Source organism: Buteo buteo, chromosome 17, assembly GCF_964188355.1.
Source record: "Buteo buteo chromosome 17, bButBut1.hap1.1, whole genome shotgun sequence".
NCBI classification, from domain to species: Eukaryota; Metazoa; Chordata; class Aves; order Accipitriformes; family Accipitridae; genus Buteo; species Buteo buteo.
In genome coordinates, this window is record NC_134187.1 from 28,758,055 (window position 1) to 28,774,739 (window position 16,685).

At 70.2% G+C, this 16,685-nt stretch overlaps 4 protein-coding genes across 5 annotated transcripts; 2 read left to right on the plus strand and 2 right to left on the minus strand.

Moving 5' to 3' along the window:
- Positions 1 to 931: 931 nt before the first annotated feature.
- Positions 932 to 3,784, minus strand: WNT1 (Wnt family member 1). The gene is made up of 4 exons (XM_075049450.1): positions 3,098 to 3,784; positions 2,523 to 2,776; positions 2,042 to 2,307; positions 932 to 1,796 (listed from the first exon to the last, which is right to left on the minus strand). Exons 1-4 carry the CDS (start codon positions 3,196 to 3,198, stop codon positions 1,308 to 1,310), a joined length of 1,110 nt encoding a protein of 369 aa, XP_074905551.1. The 5' UTR covers positions 3,199 to 3,784; the 3' UTR covers positions 932 to 1,307.
- Positions 3,785 to 6,319: 2,535 nt separating this feature from the next.
- On the plus strand, positions 6,320 to 9,578 carry ARF3 (ARF GTPase 3). The gene is made up of 5 exons (XM_075049452.1): positions 6,320 to 6,453; positions 7,454 to 7,643; positions 7,762 to 7,872; positions 7,994 to 8,118; positions 8,586 to 9,578. Exons 2-5 carry the CDS (start codon positions 7,496 to 7,498, stop codon positions 8,745 to 8,747), a joined length of 546 nt encoding a protein of 181 aa, XP_074905553.1. The 5' UTR covers positions 6,320 to 6,453; positions 7,454 to 7,495; the 3' UTR covers positions 8,748 to 9,578.
- Positions 9,579 to 11,636: 2,058 nt separating this feature from the next.
- Positions 11,637 to 13,855, plus strand: FKBP11 (FKBP prolyl isomerase 11). The gene is made up of 6 exons (XM_075049451.1): positions 11,637 to 11,804; positions 12,201 to 12,266; positions 13,121 to 13,208; positions 13,314 to 13,347; positions 13,466 to 13,536; positions 13,621 to 13,855. The coding sequence occupies exons 1-6, from the start codon at positions 11,679 to 11,681 to the stop codon at positions 13,836 to 13,838; spliced, it is 603 nt and encodes a 200-aa protein (XP_074905552.1). The 5' UTR covers positions 11,637 to 11,678; the 3' UTR covers positions 13,839 to 13,855.
- Positions 13,856 to 14,081: 226 nt separating this feature from the next.
- DRC2 (dynein regulatory complex subunit 2) lies at positions 14,082 to 16,402 on the minus strand. 2 transcript variants are annotated; one of them, XM_075049908.1, is made up of 8 exons: positions 16,268 to 16,402; positions 16,001 to 16,168; positions 15,760 to 15,929; positions 15,479 to 15,617; positions 15,180 to 15,377; positions 14,885 to 15,103; positions 14,642 to 14,794; positions 14,082 to 14,505 (listed from the first exon to the last, which is right to left on the minus strand). In XM_075049908.1, exons 1-8 carry the CDS (start codon positions 16,400 to 16,402, stop codon positions 14,164 to 14,166), a joined length of 1,524 nt encoding a protein of 507 aa, XP_074906009.1. In that variant the 3' UTR covers positions 14,082 to 14,163. The 2 variants fall into 2 exon arrangements, with proteins under 2 accessions (XP_074906009.1, XP_074906008.1); XM_075049907.1 differs by having other exon boundaries at positions 14,642 to 15,103.
- Between the last annotated feature and the right edge of the window lie 283 nt (positions 16,403 to 16,685).

A 16,685-nucleotide genomic window follows, 5' to 3' on the forward strand; every position in this document is an offset into this window, starting at 1 on the left:
CCCTGGTGGGATGCTCATCCTGGTGGGATGCCTGTCCTGGGAGGATGCCCACCCTGGGGGGATGCCCATCCCAGGGGGATACCCATCCCGGTGGGATGCTCACTCTGGTGGGATGCCCGTCCTAGTGGGATGCCTGTCCTGGAGGGATGCCCACCCCAGGGGGATGCCCATCCCAGGGGGATACCCGTGCCAACGGGGCACCTGCCAGCCGCGAAGCTGCGCCCCACCTTTACCATGGCCTTTCTCTGGCTGCAGCCAGACCCCACGCATGGGTGTGGGGCCAGTGGCCGATCCTGGCCCCCCCTCTGCCCCAGCCCCAATAACCTCGGTGCCCTCCCTGGCCCCCCTCCTCCCCCGAAGCCAAGGGGAGCCGTCAGCCCCGGCCGGGAGCGGTGATGGACGATGCTCATTCCCTGTCTGCCGTCTTGTACCTCCCGTGGCCGCTCCCAACGCCCGGCCCCGGCGGCACCAGCTCCACCGCCCCGGCAAATTCCAGCGCCGGGGATGCCGCAGCCCAGGTGCCATGGTGATGGGCGCCCCGGCCATGGGGATGGACGCCCCGGCCGGGAGCGGCGGCAGGGACAGCTGGGCTGGAGACGGGCACAGCGGGAGAAAGAAGAGGGTCTGTGGGGAGGGGATGATGGAGGGGAGGGCAGAGAAAAGGGGTAGGAGGATGGATAGACAGACGGCTGGAGGGGCTGATGGACATGGAATGGGGAGGTGAGTGGATGGAGAGGTGATAGACGGGTGGACAGAGTGGATGGATGCGGGCAGCGGGGGCCGGCTGCCCAGCCCCATGGTTTGGGGGACATTGCTCCCCCCTCCCCGTAGCTTGTCCCCTCCCTCCCCAGCCCCCCAGAAACAAATCGGGGCAGGACTGATAAAAATAGATCCTTTATTCTTCTCTAAAGGCTATCAGTAAAACCTGTAACAAAGCATTATTATTATTATTATTATTAATTATTATTAATTATTATTATCTTTCATTATAAAAAACAGGGCCTGGGGCCAGCAAAGCGCGGGGCGGGGGCGGCATCAAACTGTCCACAATAAATATTTTATTTACAGCGAGAAAGGGGACCCCACAGAGCCGGAATGGCCGAGGAGGCGGCCGGGAAGGTGCGTGGCACCGAGCCCACCCAGGCTGGCTGCTGGCTCTGGGGCGGTCGCTCTACCCGGAATGGGACGGGGGGTCCCTGGGGCGCAGCCACACGCCCACCCATGGGCGCCTTCAATCCAGCTGGGCACCCGTCATGGGGGGTGGCGCAGACCCCCTCCGGGGCTGGGCAGGGTGGTCCCTGGGGGGCTCACAGGCACTCATGCAGCACCTGGGTGTTGGTGCAGTTCAGGCAGCTGACGTGGCAGCACCAGTGGAAGGTGCAGTTGCAGCGCTCGGTGACGCGCTGGGTGCGCGTGCGGTACCCGCGCCCGCAGCACAGCAGCTCGCACCCATCCAGCCCCGGTGAGGAGCTGTTGCAGAAGCGCCCGGCTGTGCCCGCCGTTCCCGTCTTCCCGCTGTAGGTGCAGAAATTGGGTGACTTTTCAAAGTAGACGAGGTCATGGGGCGAGGGGGGTTTGTGAGCCGGGTTCTCGGGCTCCAGGTGATGCAGCTCGACCCGCGACGCCCGGTTGCTGCCCTTGTTGCCGTAGATGACGCGGGAAGCGCCGTCGAAGCGATCCTTCAGGACGTCACCCACGGCGCGGAAAGTGGGCAGCCGCATCCAGCACGTGCGGACGGTGCAGGAGCCCGACATGCCGTGGCACTTGCACTCCTGGCGCATCTCTGAGAAGACCGTCTGCAAGGTGGGGGGGGACGGGACATGGGGTGCAGTGAGCAGCCTGGGACCCCCCCTGGGGACCATCGTGCTCCCTCATCCCACCTCCCTGCAGCATCATATCATACTCAGCCTGCCCAAAGCCAGGCAAGACACCCCTCTCCAACAGTTCCCAACCCTTGCATGGGGACAGGCTGGGGGTCTTGGTGGCCATGCCCATCCCCGTGTCCCCCCCCCGTGTTGCCCGTGGCCCCCCATGCCCTCACCATGCGCCCGGCCTCGTTATTATGCAGGTTCATGAGGAAGCGCAGGTCGCGGCCCTTCTCGCTGGAGTCCACAAACTCCCTCCCAAAGAGGCGCCCGAAGTCGATGTTGTCGCTGCAGCCCCCCCAGTGCCAGTCAGGCCCCCCGGGACCGCGGCGCCGGTAGTCACAGGTGCAGGACTCGATGGAGCCCTCCGAGCAGGACCGTGCCACCGAATGCGTCACGCCGGCGCTGGTGATGGCGAAGATGAACGCCGTCTCCCGGCAGCCTGAGAAGGGGAGCAGGGCCTCAGGGTGCTGCCAGGGTGGGGAGGGGGCACCCATCGGCACCCTCAACCCACGGCCACGACGGGCTGGGGATGGGCTGGGGGCTGGTGATGCCCCGTGGTGAACCGGGGGTGCTTTGCCAAGCATCCCGGCTCGGGGGTGCCGCGGAGGGGGTCCGGGGAACCCCGCACCGCCTCCCACCGCCCCGCGGCCTCACCCCGGTTGACGATTTTGCCGAAGATATTGGGACCCTGGGAGGTGGGGCAGTTCCAGCGGCGGTTGCGGAATTGCCACTTGCACTCCTTGATGGCGGTCTGGAGGCCGGAGCTGACGCTGTGCAGGATGCCGGGGTTCTGGCGGATCAGTTTGCGTTGCTTGCGGCTCAGCAGCTGCAGGCTGGGGTCCAGCACCAGCTGCACGTTCTTGGAGTCGGTCAGCAGGTTGGTGGACGAGGCCACGTTGATGATGCCCCTGCGGCACAAGCGGGGACGACGATCACCGGGGAGGGATCCCCGACATCCCGCTCCCCACCTCAACCCTCCCGGGGGGGGTGGCGGGGAAGGGGGGGAGCCTGACCCGGTTCCTCTCTGCTACCGGAGCATCCTCCTCCCCGGGCATCCCCAGCAGCCGGCTCCCACCTGGGGGTCACAGCTCCGTGTCACATCCCCCCCCCCCCCCAGTTGCACCTGCGCACCCCATCCTTGGGTACGGGGAAGCCACCATCGGTGCCAGCCCCTCTGTGTCCCCCCCCCAACCCCTTCCGTGCCCCGGTGCCGGTACCGGTGGACTCACCACCACCTCCCGCTGTTGTTCACCGCCAGCGTGTTGGAGAGGGAGGAGAGGGCCAGAGCCCAGAGCGCCCGGAGCGCCAGCCCCAGCGCGGCGGTTCTCATGGCTCCGGCACCGGGAGGCCCCGGCAAAGTGCGCGGGCGAGCGGCCGCCGGGGTATTTATGGTGCCGCGGAGCCCCCGGCCCGGCCGCTACATCCACGCGTGTTTCCGGACGCGCGGGGCGCGGGTAGGGCGGGCGGCTCCGATGAAGGCGGCCGTGGGAAGAAACGGCGAGCGCCCCGCGGACGAAGCGGCACCGACGCCGGCACCGGACTGCCAAACCGGTGCCCGGTGACCGGGGTGCGGCGTCGGGAGTGCGGTGCCCGGCGCTCCCTCGCCGGTCCCTGGAGCGCGGCGTCGGGCTGTCCGTCCGCGGTACCCCCCGTACCGGTCCTCGGCTGTGTCCGTGAGCTGTACCCGGTCCCGGTATTCGGTACCCGGTCCCGGTGCTCGTTGCTCCGTGGGCGGTACCCGTCGACTCCCCGGGGAGACGGGTACGGTTGGACTCGGTTCAGTCCGGTGGGTGCGCAGCGCTCAGCACCCGGGAGCATCTTCCAGCCCCTTCCCTCTTATAGGGGCGGCGCGGAGGGTCCCCATGGGCCGGTCCCACCGAGCGGGGCCTCCCCGCGTCCTCGCCCTAACAATGGGGAGCGGCGGAGCCGCGGCACCTCTTATGGGGCGGCCGGAGCGGCGGCGGCGCCGGGCCTGTCCGTCACGGCCCGGATTAGCCCGGCGGGTGGCTGCGCCCCGGCCCCGTGCCCAGAGAACGGCCGGAGAGGGGGGGGGGGACACGACACGACGGGGGGGGGGGAGCGGGGGGGACCGGTAACCCCCCCCCCCACCACCACCACTCCCCGCCACGCCCGGCCCCGCCGCCCCGCGTACACGCTCTACCGGCTCCGGGATAACCGGTAGGGTCTGGGAAAGCTGCCGGTGCGAGGAGGAGCAGGTCCTGGAATAGTCCGGGATAGTTCCCGGCGCACGGAGGGAGCGGGGGACGGGGATAGCCTGGGATCTCCCGGGATAGCCCGGGGGAGTGGAGTGTGACGGGATTTCCCGGGATAGCCCCGGGCGCACGGGAGGGGCAGAATCCCGGGACAGCCCGGGGCGCACAGGGGGACCACGGTCCCGGGACAGACCGGGGACACCGTCCCGGGACAGCCCGGGTTTGGGAGGGGGGGACCGCGGACGTGCAGCCCCCCCCTCCCGGACCGCGGGACCTCCGGGGCTGTCCCGGTCCCCGGTGCCGGTCCGGAGCCCCCGGCCCGTCTGTCCCGGTCGGTGCCCGGTGAGACGGGGCGGCCGCGTCCTCTCGGGGCCGGGCCGGGCCGGTTGCGGACGAAACCGAACGGCCACCGACCCTGCACCCCGGGGACACCCCCACCCCAACCCCGCGAAGGTGCCCGTGGGCGTCCACGATATTTGTAACCCCCGTGGGTGCGACACGGCCCCGGGGAGCCCGGCCTGGGCCAGCACCGAGGGAGGGAGGGAGGAACCGGGGGGGGGAGAGGGATGGACCGGGGGGAGAGGAATAGAGGGAGGGATGGAGGGAAGGGCGGGGGGGGGTCGGGGGTCGTGGGGGGGCCTGGCGTGCCCACGGTCAGGCCACGGTGACAGCGGACCGGTGCTGACACGCGTCTCGGGGGGGGGGGGACGAGGGTCTGTCCCTGTTGTCCCCCGCTCGGGGTAGGGGGGGGGGGGCACGGTTGGGCGGGTGTGAAGTCTCCGGTGCGGGGCCGGGCGGGGGGGTAATCCCCCCGCGGCCGTTTCCCCGGACCAGTCATGCGGGGCCGGATTAGCCCCCCCTCACCCGTCACGGCCCGGGGCCGCCGCTCCCGATTTCAATTCAAGGACGGACAAAGCCCCGGGGACGGGGGGGAGGAACGGGGACGGAGGAGGGGGGGGGGGGTCGCCTCGCACCGGGCACCCCCCCCCCACCACCCGTACATCACCCCCTCCCCCGACCCGGGAGGTGACCGGGGACCGCCCCGGGGTTTTGCTCCAGCCCGGCGGCTCCCGCCCCGGTTCCCGGCCGGGCCAGGCGGTGTCCGCGCCCTCGGGCCGCCGCCCCGTCGGGGCTCCCGGGGCTGAGGTCAGCGGCCGCGGGGAGGCCCCGGGGCGCGGCCGGGAGGGCCCTGCCCGGGGCCGTGCCACCAACGGCGGGGCCCAAAAACGACACCCCCCCCCCCCTACACCCCCTACCCCGCTCCGTCCCCGGACCCCCCCGGTGCCCCCCGCTTCCCCCCCCCCCCCCCTCCCCGCTGCCGCCACGCAACTCAACGGCGGCCCCGGGGGGAGCGATGCTCGGGAACCGGCACCCCCCCAACCCCCCCCCCCACCCCCCGGTCCCGGGGTGTCCGCGGGAGCCCGGCGGCGCGGAGCGGCTCCCGCAGCCGTCGGGGCGGCCGGTACTACCGGTGTCCCCGGATCGTCCGTCCTTACCTGCCCGGGGCGAGGGGGGGGAAAGGGGGGAAAGGGGGGGGAACGGGGGAACCGCTCGTCTCGTTCCGTCCCGTCGCACCGAGCAAGGATGGAGGGACGGATGGAGGGACGCGGGGGTGGACGGACGGACGGACGGACAGCAGGACGGACGGACGGACGGACAGAGGGACGGACGGACAGCGGGACAGCTGGGCGGATCGAGAGACGGGGGGGGGGGGGAGGAGGAAGGGGGGGGGCGGGAGCCGGGGGTGCCCCGCACCCGTTGTCAGTCCCTGCCCGGTCCGTGAGCACCGGGACGGCCACCGGGACGGGGGGGGGGGGGTGTTCCAGCCTGGCCTGGGGCCGGGGGGAAGGGGGGGGGAAGCGGGGAGGTGGGGGGAGTACCCCTGGGACCCCCATGCGGTTATTGGGGGTCCCCTGCCCCCCCTCCCGTGAAGCACAGGGCACCCCCCTCCTCACCATGCCCCCCTCCCCCGGACGGTGCTCTGCCCCCCCCCCCCATCCCGGTACTCAGCCACCGGGACCCCCCCTGCTCCCCTCCCCACCATCACTCCCCCCCCCCCCCCCCCCGCACTGCTGCAGCCGCTGCCATGGAAACGGCTCGCGGCTTCTCGCGAGCTCGCCGCCCCCCCCCCTCCCCCCCCGCGTTCTCCCCCCCCTCCGCCTTCCCCGCGCGCGCCCCCGGGCCCGGTGCGGGGGGCGGGCGGGCGGGCGGGGGGGGGGGCGGGAAGCGGGAATAGGGGTTGGGGGGGGGGGGGGGCCGGGGGGACACACCGGGCGCTCTCGCGAGATCGGCGCGATCGGGCCTCCGCTTCCGGCGGCGGGAGCGGTGCAGAGTCAGCTGCGGGCGGGGGGCGCCACCGGTACCGGCACCAGGTGCGGGGAAATGGGGGGGGGGGGGGTGTCCGTACCGGGAGGGGGGGTCCGGGGTGTTGTGTATGGGTGGGTGCGCTGCACCGGGGGGGGGTTTACACCGCACCGGTGGGGGGGTGGAGGGGGCGCGGGGGGGTGTTCGGTATGTTGGGGGTGCGGAGAACCGGAGCGGGGGGGGGATTGTACCGGGGAGGGGTGATGCGGTGCAGCGGGAGGGGCTCGGGGTACCGGGGGGGGGGTGCGGTGCGGCGGGCGGGGGCGGGGGGCGATGCGGCGGGGGGGGGGGGGAAGCGGTGCAGCGTGGGGGGGGGGTGGTGGTGGTGGAGATTTGGGGGTGCGCTGCAATCCGGGGGGGGGGGCGGAGAGGTGCGTTGGAGGGGTGCAGTGTGAGCGGGGGTGGGTCGCTACCGTCTCCGGGGGGGGGGGACGGGGACCGGGAATTCGGGGAGCGTCGCGCCGAGGGGCTGCGGGGGGGGGGGGGGGGGGCGCGGGGGCGGGTGGCAGCCCACGGCCGGGAGGGGCGCGCTGCGGTGCGGGGGGCGCTGGGTCCGTGTGTCCCCCCCCCTTGCCGGGGAGGCTGCAGAGCTGGGGGGGGGGGCTGTGTATGGGCTGGGGGGCACAGAGGGGGGTGTCAGGGCTGGGGGGGGGGGCTGCGGTCCCGCCGAGGAGGGGTCTGTGCCTCAGTTTCCCCCAGTGCAGAGCCCTGGTCTGTCCCCTTGGAGGGTGCAGTGTGGGGAGGGGGGGCACATCCCCAGCACGGCCTTCCCCCCCCCCCCGTTGAGCTGCATGGAGGGGCAGCCCCCGTGGAGCGTGTGGGCCCGTCCTTGGACCCCCACCCGGCGTCCCCTGGAGCCCTTGAATCCCCCCAGGACATGGGGGTCCCCAATCTCCGCAGTTCCCCAGAGCGCAAGGGATCCCTGGAGCCCGGCAGCCTGCCCCCACCTCCCACCCCCGGTTCTCAGGGCCATCCCCCCACCCCAGCACCTGCCCCGTGCCCCCGCAGGATCCGGCCTCGCCTGCGGACGGAGCCAGCGCCGCCGTCACCATGGGCAACATCTTTGGGAACCTGCTGAAGAGCCTGATCGGAAAGAAGGAGATGCGGATCCTGATGGTGGGGCTGGACGCCGCCGGGAAGACCACCATCCTCTACAAGCTGAAGCTGGGGGAGATCGTCACCACCATCCCCACCATAGGTGTGCGAAGCGGGAGGGGTGGGGGGCACTGGGCAGGGACCCCTCGCCCTCAGGACTCCTTGAGAGGGGGCTCGCGGCCCCGCGTGCCTCAGTTTCCCTCCGCTGTCGCTTCCCGCAGGGTTCAACGTGGAGACGGTGGAGTACAAGAACATCAGCTTCACCGTGTGGGACGTGGGTGGGCAGGACAAGATCCGACCCCTCTGGCGGCATTACTTCCAAAACACCCAGGGTAGGTGTCCCACCCACACTGCCGGGGGTCGCAACGGTGGGACGAGGCTTGCCGGGGAGCGGGGCGGCCGTGGGGCTGGCCGAATCCTGCGCTCCCAGCAGCGTCCCCTCGCTGTCCCCAGGGCTGATCTTCGTGGTGGACAGCAACGACCGGGAGCGGGTGAACGAGGCGCGGGAGGAGCTGATGCGGATGCTGGCAGAGGACGAGCTGCGGGACGCCGTCCTCCTCGTCTTCGCCAACAAGCAGGTGGGTCTGGGCTGGGGGCAGCCCCCAGGGCAGGGCTGGGACCATCCCTGGGGCGTCGGGGCTGGTGTCTGGGTGCCCAGGGCAGGAGCGTGCCCAACCCCGGGGTGTCGGGGCTGATATTTAGCAACGCCCGTGACAGGACCATGCCTATGCCCATGGCGTCGAGGCTGGTGTCTGAGACACCTCGTGGCAGGACCTCGTCCATCCCCGTGGCGTCGGGGCTGCCATTAAACAGCCCCTGTGGCGGGGCTCTGCCCATCCCCATGGCATCAGGGCTGGTGTTTAATACTCCCCCTGGCCGGACCATGCCCGTCCCCGTGGCATCGAGGCCTTGGTGTCTCACATCCCCATGGCGGGCCAGTATAGTGCCCATCCCCGTGGCATCGGGGCTGGCATCAACCCCCGCGGCGGCACGACGCCCATCCCCGCGGCGTCGGGGCGGGCGCCTGACCCCGTCTCTGCCCTAGGACCTGCCCAACGCCATGAACGCGGCGGAGATCACGGACAAGCTGGGGCTGCATTCCCTGCGCCACCGCAACTGGTACATCCAGGCCACCTGTGCCACCAGCGGGGACGGGCTCTACGAGGGCCTCGACTGGCTCGCCAACCAGCTCAAGAACAAGAAGTGAGCGGGCGGCCGCCGGCCCCGGCCCCCACCCCGTACCCCCGGCCCACCCCCCCGGGGCTGTGCCAGGCCCCCCCCGGATGCCCCCTCCCCGCCCCGGTTGGGTTTTGCTTTCTTCTGGCACCGGTTGCTGTGGGGTTTTTCGCCTTTTTTTGGGGTCTCCTCGGTTCCCCTCGGATCTCGTGTGTGCGTGCGTGGAAATATAGCTATATATAACGTATTTGGGGGGGCGGGGGCGGAGCCCCGGGGAACGGGATGGGGGACGGGGGCCGCCTGGGCGCTGCCCTGCCCGGGGGGGCCATGCCAGGGCACCCCGTCCCCGTGCATGTCCCTGCACCCCTCGCCTTCCTCTGGACCAAATGTGGGGGCAGCGGGGCCGCAGGGGGCATTTGGGACCATACACATCTCCTCCTTCCCCCCCCCCCCCCCCGCACATCCTCCTGACCCTGCGTGCCCCCCGGGGGTCCCACACGTCCCCGGCCCCCCCATGTCACTTCGAGGCAGGTCTCCTCCCCGCAGCGCGACCCCCACGGGGAGAGGCACAGGGCTGCCGGGACCCCCATGGTCCCTGTGGCCGTGTGTGTGTCCCCCCCCCCTACTCCAGCCGCCTGCACCCCGACCCCATGCCAGCATAGTGATTGTATGTCCCTGCCCCTCACGGATGGACGGACAGACGGCCCCGTACTGTACCCCCCCCCCCCTCGGCACCGTATTTATACCCCCGGTCTGTGCTTGGTGTGACGTGTCGCTGCGGCTCTGCCCCGTCTGGGAACGTGTGTACTCGCCCCCCCTCCGCGCCTGAGACGGTGGGTGACCCCCGGCCCCCCCTTGGATATTAAACATGTTTTATGTAGTGCTGCCCCATGGCTCTTCTTCCGCAGCCCCCCCCCCCCCCCCCCGGCGCGGGGGTCCCGCGGAGGGGGACGGTGATGGACAGCCCCGGGCTGGTTTTAATTAGAAAGAGCTTAGCGGGGCGAGGGGGGCTGGCGGGGGGGCAAGGGGGGGCCCCCCTTCCCAGGCTCATCTTTAGGGGAATATTGGATGAAATGGTAAATCCCATTAGCGCTAATCCCAGCCGGGACGTGGGGACGGTGCCAGCGCCAGGATGGGCGTGAGTGGGGCTCAGCCCCCCCGGTGTCACCCCCCCCCCCATGGGCCAGGGGACTGGCTAAGTCCTGTTTGGGGCCAGCGCTGCTGTCCCCATCCCCATGTCCCCTCTGGTGGGGACTGGGGGGCTGTTGGCCCCCAGGACATCCCCCCCACCCTGTGCCGGTGACACCGAGCCTGCGGTGCTGGGTGCCTGGGTTCCCCCTGGACGGGGGAGCTGGAGCGGGGGTAACCGGGGTTCTTTGGTGGGCTGGGAACCGCGAAGCCGGCACCGGCGCGTTCCCACCGGTCGGGCCGGCAGCTTTGTCTGGTGGGGGCCAGCCCGGCGCTGACCCGGCAGCCCTAATCCCATTAGTACCCCGGCCCCCAGCCGCCAGCCCGGCTTCCCCACCTCTCGGCAACGGGGGCTGGTATGTGGGTGCGCCGGTGGGGCCGGCGTGCCGATGCCGTCGTCCGGGAGCTGTACCGGGGCCTGTGCCGGCACCACCGCCAACCGGACCACCGCCACCATCAACAGGGCCATCGTTGCCGGCACAGGGCGAGGGAGTCGGGTTGTCCCCCCATGTACCAGTGTGACCCCCCACCCCACCCTGAGCCGGGGCTGCTCCCGGTATTCCTGGGCTCTGCCGCCTGCACCGGGAGCTGGTGCCCCCCCCCCCAGGCACAGGGATGTGGGGGCTGTGGGGCAGGTTTGGCTCCGCAGAGGGTCCCACCCAAGCACCGGGTCCTTCAGTCCGGCTCCTCGCTGGTGAGGGGGTCACCTTCTCTTGTCCCACATGGCTGGGGTGGGGGCTGGAAGGGGGGCTGGGGTGCCAGGAGAAGGGATGTTTTTCACCCGCTGGGCGCTGGGGAAGGGTGCTGGACCAGGGTGGGTGCTCGGGAAGGATGCTGGGCTCAGGTGAGTGCCAGAGGAGGGTCCAGGACCCCAGTGGGTGCTGGAGAAGTGTCCTGGACCCCGGTGGGTGCTCGGGAAGGATGCTGGGCTCAGGTGAGTGCCGAGGAGGGGTCCTGGACCCGAGTGGGTGCCGGGGAGGGGTCCTGGACCCAGGTGGGTGCCGGGGAAGGATGCTGGACCTGGGTGGGTGCCAGGGAGGGGTCCTGGACCCAGGTGGGTGCCGGGGAAGGATGCTGGACCCGAGTGGGTGCCAGGGAGGGGTCCTGGACCCAGGTGGGTGCTGGGGAAGGATGCTGGACCCGAGTGGGTGCCAGGGAGGGGTCCTGGACCCAGGTGGGTGCCGGGGAAGGATGCTGGACCCGAGCGGGTGCTGGGGAGGGGTCCTGGACCCGGGTGGGTGCCGGTTTCTCCAGGCTTTGCTGCCGCCTGCTGGTACCGAGTCCCGACGGCGGCGGGACAGCGGGTGCTGCACCCAGCCGGTGCCCTGGGACGAGCCCTTCCTCCCGGACCCCCCCCACTCGGACCCCCCCCGCCCTCTACCCCGGGCCGGGGCAGGGACGGCCGGTTAAGCCCGGGAATACCGGGACAGTCCCAGGGCAGAGACGGACGCCCGGTGCCAGCCCGGGCTGGATGGCACCGGAGCACGGACGGACACGTGTCCCCGGGCACCGAGGGGGTGACCGAGCCCCGGCGGGGGGGGGGGGACGGGGACCACCCCCCCTCCCCTCCCGCTCCGGTCCCACCGGGGCTCGGGGCATCTCCGGTCACACCCCCCCGCCCCGACTCATTGCCTGTCCCGGGAACCGGTCCCGGTACAGAGTCCCGGAGCCGGTGGGGGCGGGGCAGGGGGGCGGGGCCCGGGGAGAGCCCCGGGGGCCGGGCCGGGCCGGGTTAAGGGCGGTCCCGGTACCGCCGCCGCCGCCAGCCCCGGCCATGCCTCCCCCCGCCGCGCTGTTGCTGCTGCTGTTACCGGTGCTGCTGCCGCCGCCGCCGCCGTTCGCCCGCGCTGCCGAGAGCGAAACCGAAAGCGGTGCCCGGGGGCTACGGCTGGAGACGCTGGTGAGCACCGGGAGAAGCTGGGAGGGGGGGGGAAACCGGGGCTGTGTGGGGCGCACCGGGCACCCCCGGTGGCTCCCTTGGACGGGGAGCTGGGACCGGGAACGGGGCGGGGGGGGACACTCGTGGGGATGCTGTTGGCCGGGGGGGGGGTTACCGGGGAGCCCGGTTTGGGTGGGGGGGTGCGGGGGGCAACGAGAGGAGCGGGCTGCGGAGGGAGGGTGGGGGGGACGGGGCACCGGGGGGGTCGGGAACGGGGGGGGAGTCCGGTTCACCGAGCGCTCGGGGGATCCGTGGGCACCGGGGGTGCGTGGACTTCGCGGCCGGGAGGGCGGGAGGGTATCCCGGCCCGGTCCCCCCTCCCACTCGTGACACCCTCCCCCCACACACACGTTGCAGGTGCCCCCCCCCGAGGGCTGCACGGAGCTGTCGGCGCCGGGGGACACGGTGCACATCCACTACACGGTGCGGGGAGGGCGGCGGGAGGAACACGTCAGCACTGAGCTCCGCCGGGCGGGGCGGGCGGGGGCGGCTCCGGCACCGGCGGGGGGGCGGGGGGGGGGGTGGCCTGGGCCGGCACCGGGGTGGCTCCGGGGTGGGCATGGGGTTGGCACCGGGGGTGGTACGGGGGTGGGCATGGGGATGGCACCGGGGCAGCGCTAGGGTAAGTATGGGGGTGGCACTGGGGGGGGCACTAGAGTGGCACTGGTTTGGGCATGGGGATGGCACTGGGGTGAGTATGGGGATGGCACCGGGGGGCACTGGGACTGGCATAGGGATGGCACTGGAGTGGGCATGGGGCTGGCACCAGGGTGGCACTGGGACAGGCACTGGGATGGCTCTGGAGCGGGCATGGGGATGGCACTAGGACAGGCATGGGGCTGGCACCAGGGTGGCACTGGGACAGGCACTGGGATGGCTCTGGAGCGGGCATGGGGATGGCACTGGGACAGGCACTGGGACAGCACTGGTGTGGGCGTGGGGATGGCACCAGGGTGGCACTGGGACTGGCACTGGGATGGCACTGAAGTGGGCATGGGAATGGCACTAGGACAGACGTGGGGATGGCACCAGGGTGGCACTGGGACAGGCACTGGGGATGGCACTGGGATGGCACTGGAGTGGGCATGGGAATGGCACTAGGACAGGCATGGGGACAGCCCTGGGATGGGCCCTGGGTGGCACCTGGACTGGCATAAGAGTGGCACTGGGATCAGCACAGGGACGGCAGTGGAACAACACTGGGACCCACATGGGGACAGCCCCAGGGCAGAGCCACCACCGCATTCCCAGGGGTAACCGTGCCCGTGTCCCTGCAGGGCAGCCTGGAAGATGGCCGGATCATCGACACCTCACTGAGCCGGGACCCGCTCCAGGTGGAGCTGGGCAAGCGCCAAGTCATCCCCGGTGAGTGGGGAGCCGGGGGGGTTTAACCGGGATCCGGCCAGGCCGAGTGGGCTGTGGGATCCCCCCAGCCGGCTCCACTCACCCCTCTCCCCCCTCTCCTTGCAGGCCTGGAGCAGAGTTTGCTGGACATGTGTGTGGGGTAAGCCAGGCGGTGGGGCGACGGGGTGGGCAGCTGGCCCCCCCCAGCATCCCCGCCACGGTTTGGCGTGGGTTTGGCCCCATGGGGCACCGGCACTGACAGTCTCTCGCCATGGCAGGGAGAAGCGGAGAGCTATCATCCCCCCTCACCTGGCCTACGGCAAGCGGGGGTCCCCTCCCACCATCCCAGGTGAGCGCAACCCTCAGGGTCCCCGTGGGGTCCCCACCAGCCCCCCCGCAATCCCCACTCAGGCTCTGCCTCCCCCCCCACCAGGCGATGCGGTGCTGCGGTTTGAGGTGGAGCTGGTCGGTTTGTCCCGGGCCAGTTACTGGCAGAAGGTGGTGAACGAGGTGCTGCCGCTGCTGTGCCTGGGGCTGGTGCCGGCGCTGCTGGGGCTCATCGGGTACCACCTCTACCGCAAGGCCAGCAGCCCCAAGCTCTCCAAAAAGAAGCTGAAGGAGGAGAAGAGGAACAAAGCCAAAAAGAAATAAAGCCTTTCTCTCGGCAACCGTCACTGCTCCACGTTTGCTCTGTCCAGCTCCAGGGGTGGTGGGGGAGAGGACAGCAGCAGGAAGGGGCTGTGTACCCCCCCCAAGCTTTCTGCCCACTCTTGGTGGGGCCGAGGAGCTGTCAGACCTGAGCAGGAGGTGACAGACCCTTGCCTGCCCTGACAAAGCTCAGTGGGTCCCAGAAATAAGACGCTGGAGCACGTTTTTGGGCACATTTTAGCTCTTTTATGGCACCTCTGGGCAGTCACCATCCTTGTGGTGTCCCCAGGCGCCAGGCAGGGTGCCCTCATCTGCAAGGAGGGGATTCTCAGCTGGTGCCTGTGGAGCCGTGGATGGGGTCTGGGTGGGCGTCCCCTTCCGAGAGGCTGTCAGGGTGTTTGGTGCTCTGATGACCTTGTGCATGGCCCCCCTCAGCATGGGGCAAGTCCGCGGGGACGCAGCTCTTGCGCTCGACGATGAGGAGCGCATTGGGCTCACTGAGCACCTCCTGGCTGACGGAAATCCCTGCCAGGTACTGCCTGAGCAGCTCCCGCAGGTGCTGGTTCCTCTGGCTCAGGGCTGCCTGCTCCCGCTCCAGCGCCTGCTCTTCCAGCTTCACCTTGTTGAACCGCTGCCAGAAGCGCTCCAGCCCCACGTAGTCCCGCATGGCCTGGGCAAGAGAGGCAGGGAGGAGGGTAGGGGGCTACCCCAGCCTGCCCACGCACCAGCTGGGATGTCCCAAGGCCGGATCCTGACCCTCGCCCCCTGCTGTGGCAGTGTCTGGGACCCCAGTGCTGCCTCCTCACCTGGGCCAGGGGCTCCGTGGGTGTCTCCTCAAGGACTTGCTGAGCTTCTCGCTGATCCCCCTCCGCCAGCGAGGAAGGGTAGAAGGGCAGCACCTTTTCCTCCTCTGTCTCCAGCCTGCGGCACATCTCGGCCAGCCGCAGGATGTGCTGGGCCTGGGAAGGGGGGGTACAAGTGAGGGCAGGGTGAGGGGGGATGGCAGCACCCCTCTGGTGCTTCCCCTGCCCGTGGGCTGCCGGCCTCACCTTCTCCACCACTCGCGCCAGAGCCTTCAGGGCAGCGCTGCTCTGCGTGGTGAGCCTGGCCAGGCTGCCGTGGGCCATAGCCCTGGCCTGCTTCATCTCGTTCTTGAGCTCCTGGAGCTGCCTGAGGACGCTTTCCTTCTCCTCCCGTGCATGCCGGTTCTGCTTTTCACTCTCTCGGAGGTGAGCCGCAATCTGGCCCTTGGTGGCTGTGACCAAGTCCTAGAGACAGGTGAAATGTGAGCAGTGGGACGGGGGTGTCTCCGCTCCCACAGCCACCCCTGCGCCCTGCTGCAACCTGGAGCTTTTGCAGCTTCTTCGCCTGCATCTCTATTTCCCTGGAGCTCTTCTTGTCCTTCTGTTTCAGCGCCTCAAAAGCGATCTTCTGGTGCTCGGTGGCCTCCGTGTAGCTCTGCATGGCCCTCTGGAACTGCTCCCAGAGCACCTCCACCTTCCCACCCAGCTGCAGGCGGCTGTACTGCTTCTCCTGCTGGCTCTGGGGACAGACACAGGTGTGGGTGACCCACCACCTCCCAAACCTCGCCGTGTGCTCTGCTCACAAGCCCTAAAAGGCTCCTCGACAGTTCCTCCCCGTGCCTTGTATTTGATGTCATCACGGGCACTCTGGAAATTCAGCGTGGCCTCGTGGTTGTTCTTGGCGTAATTCTGCTCTGTGGCCAGTGCCACGTCCCGTAGATAGCAGCTTTCTCGCTCGTGCTGCTCAAGGATGGTCCTTCTGGGGAAAACATGGGGGAGCTGCTGACAGAGGGAAGGCACAACAGCCCTGACTGGGTCATGAAAGGGCTCAGCACCAGGACAGGATAGCCAGCGGATGCCACTGCTGTCTCTCTCCCCCTCTCAGCCTCAAACTCCCATACCTCTCAGCCTCTAATTCCATCTTCAGGGCCTCCAGCTGCGCGCTGTACCCCTCCTCCAGGCACGTCAGGCGGGAGTGCTGGAGCTGCAGCAGGCGGTCAATGTTGTACAGGTGGCTGCGCAGGGCCTGGGCGTGTTGCTCCTCCGCCTCCTCCAGGTCTGTGGCCAAAGACTGTGGAAGTTGCATGGGGGGATCATCGGTGAGCCCCAGTGCCACCCCCACCCCACCAGCCCCACGCTCACCTCGATGACGCTGTCCTTGCAGTCCATCACCCGCGCAAAGGTCTGGCTGAGGATCTCGATGTCCTGGCGCAGCTCCTTATCCTTGACCTCCCGCAACACAGTGCGCCACTGCGTCCTGAGCTTGTGGAGGTTCAGGGTGCTGCTGCGCTCCTCCTTGGCCAGCTTGTCCTGCACGGGGGCCATGAGCGGTGAGGACATGGAACAGGGGCTGGGTGGCATGTGGCGTAATATGCTGCCAATGGCCCCCCTCCCCGGCCCCCCACGCACCTTCAGGAACCGGGTAAGCATCTCCCCCTTCGTCTTGGCCTCCTCCTCCTCGGCCAGCGCTTGGCTCTGCAGCAGCAGGAGCCCATCCTCTGCCGCCATGGGGGCTGCCGCCCGCGAGCGACGCTTGTCCGACATGATGGCTGGGACCGGGCACACGGGTGTGAGAAGTGGGGGGGATACTCAGGGTCCCGACCGCCGCCCCCCGCCCCCCCCAGGCCCTGTTCCCCCCTGCCCACCCCTATCTCCTCCTCCTGGGGTCGCCCCCAAGGCCCCCCCTCCACACTTTGGGGTACCCCCAGGCCCCATCACTCCTACCCCTCGGTTCCCCGTCCCGCACCACGGGGGGGTCCCGCCCCCCCCATCCCGATATCGGTCGCCCCCATCCCGATATCGGTCGCCCCCATCCCGATATCGGTCG

Bases quoted from the DNA above. Each gene is read 5' to 3' on its own strand.
- WNT1 (XM_075049450.1), bottom strand. From the start codon at position 3,198: ATGAGAACCGCCGCGCTGGGGCTGGCGCTCCGGGCGCTCTGGGCTCTG. The intron at 2,777-3,097 runs GTGAGTCCACCG...CTTGTGCCGCAG, and splicing joins AACAACAGCGGGAGGTGGTG to GGGCATCATCAACGTGGCCT. The intron at 1,797-2,041 runs GTGAGGGCATGG...CCCACCTTGCAG, and splicing joins ATAACGAGGCCGGGCGCATG to ACGGTCTTCTCAGAGATGCG.
- ARF3 (XM_075049452.1), top strand. From the start codon at position 7,496: ATGGGCAACATCTTTGGGAACCTGCTGAAGAGCCTGATCGGAAAGAAG. The intron at 7,873-7,993 runs GTAGGTGTCCCA...CGCTGTCCCCAG, and splicing joins TTACTTCCAAAACACCCAGG to GGCTGATCTTCGTGGTGGAC. The intron at 8,119-8,585 runs GTGGGTCTGGGC...TCTCTGCCCTAG, and splicing joins TCGTCTTCGCCAACAAGCAG to GACCTGCCCAACGCCATGAA.
- FKBP11 (XM_075049451.1), top strand. From the start codon at position 11,679: ATGCCTCCCCCCGCCGCGCTGTTGCTGCTGCTGTTACCGGTGCTGCTG. The intron at 11,805-12,200 runs GTGAGCACCGGG...CACACGTTGCAG, and splicing joins GGCTACGGCTGGAGACGCTG to GTGCCCCCCCCCGAGGGCTG. The intron at 13,348-13,465 runs GTAAGCCAGGCG...TCGCCATGGCAG, and splicing joins TTGCTGGACATGTGTGTGGG to GGAGAAGCGGAGAGCTATCA.
- DRC2 (XM_075049907.1), bottom strand. From the start codon at position 16,402: ATGTCGGACAAGCGTCGCTCGCGGGCGGCAGCCCCCATGGCGGCAGAG. The intron at 16,169-16,267 runs GTGCGTGGGGGG...GCCCCCGTGCAG, and splicing joins TGCTTACCCGGTTCCTGAAG to GACAAGCTGGCCAAGGAGGA. The intron at 15,104-15,179 runs GTTGCAGCAGGG...ACCTGTCTCTAG, and splicing joins AGAAGCTGCAAAAGCTCCAG to GACTTGGTCACAGCCACCAA.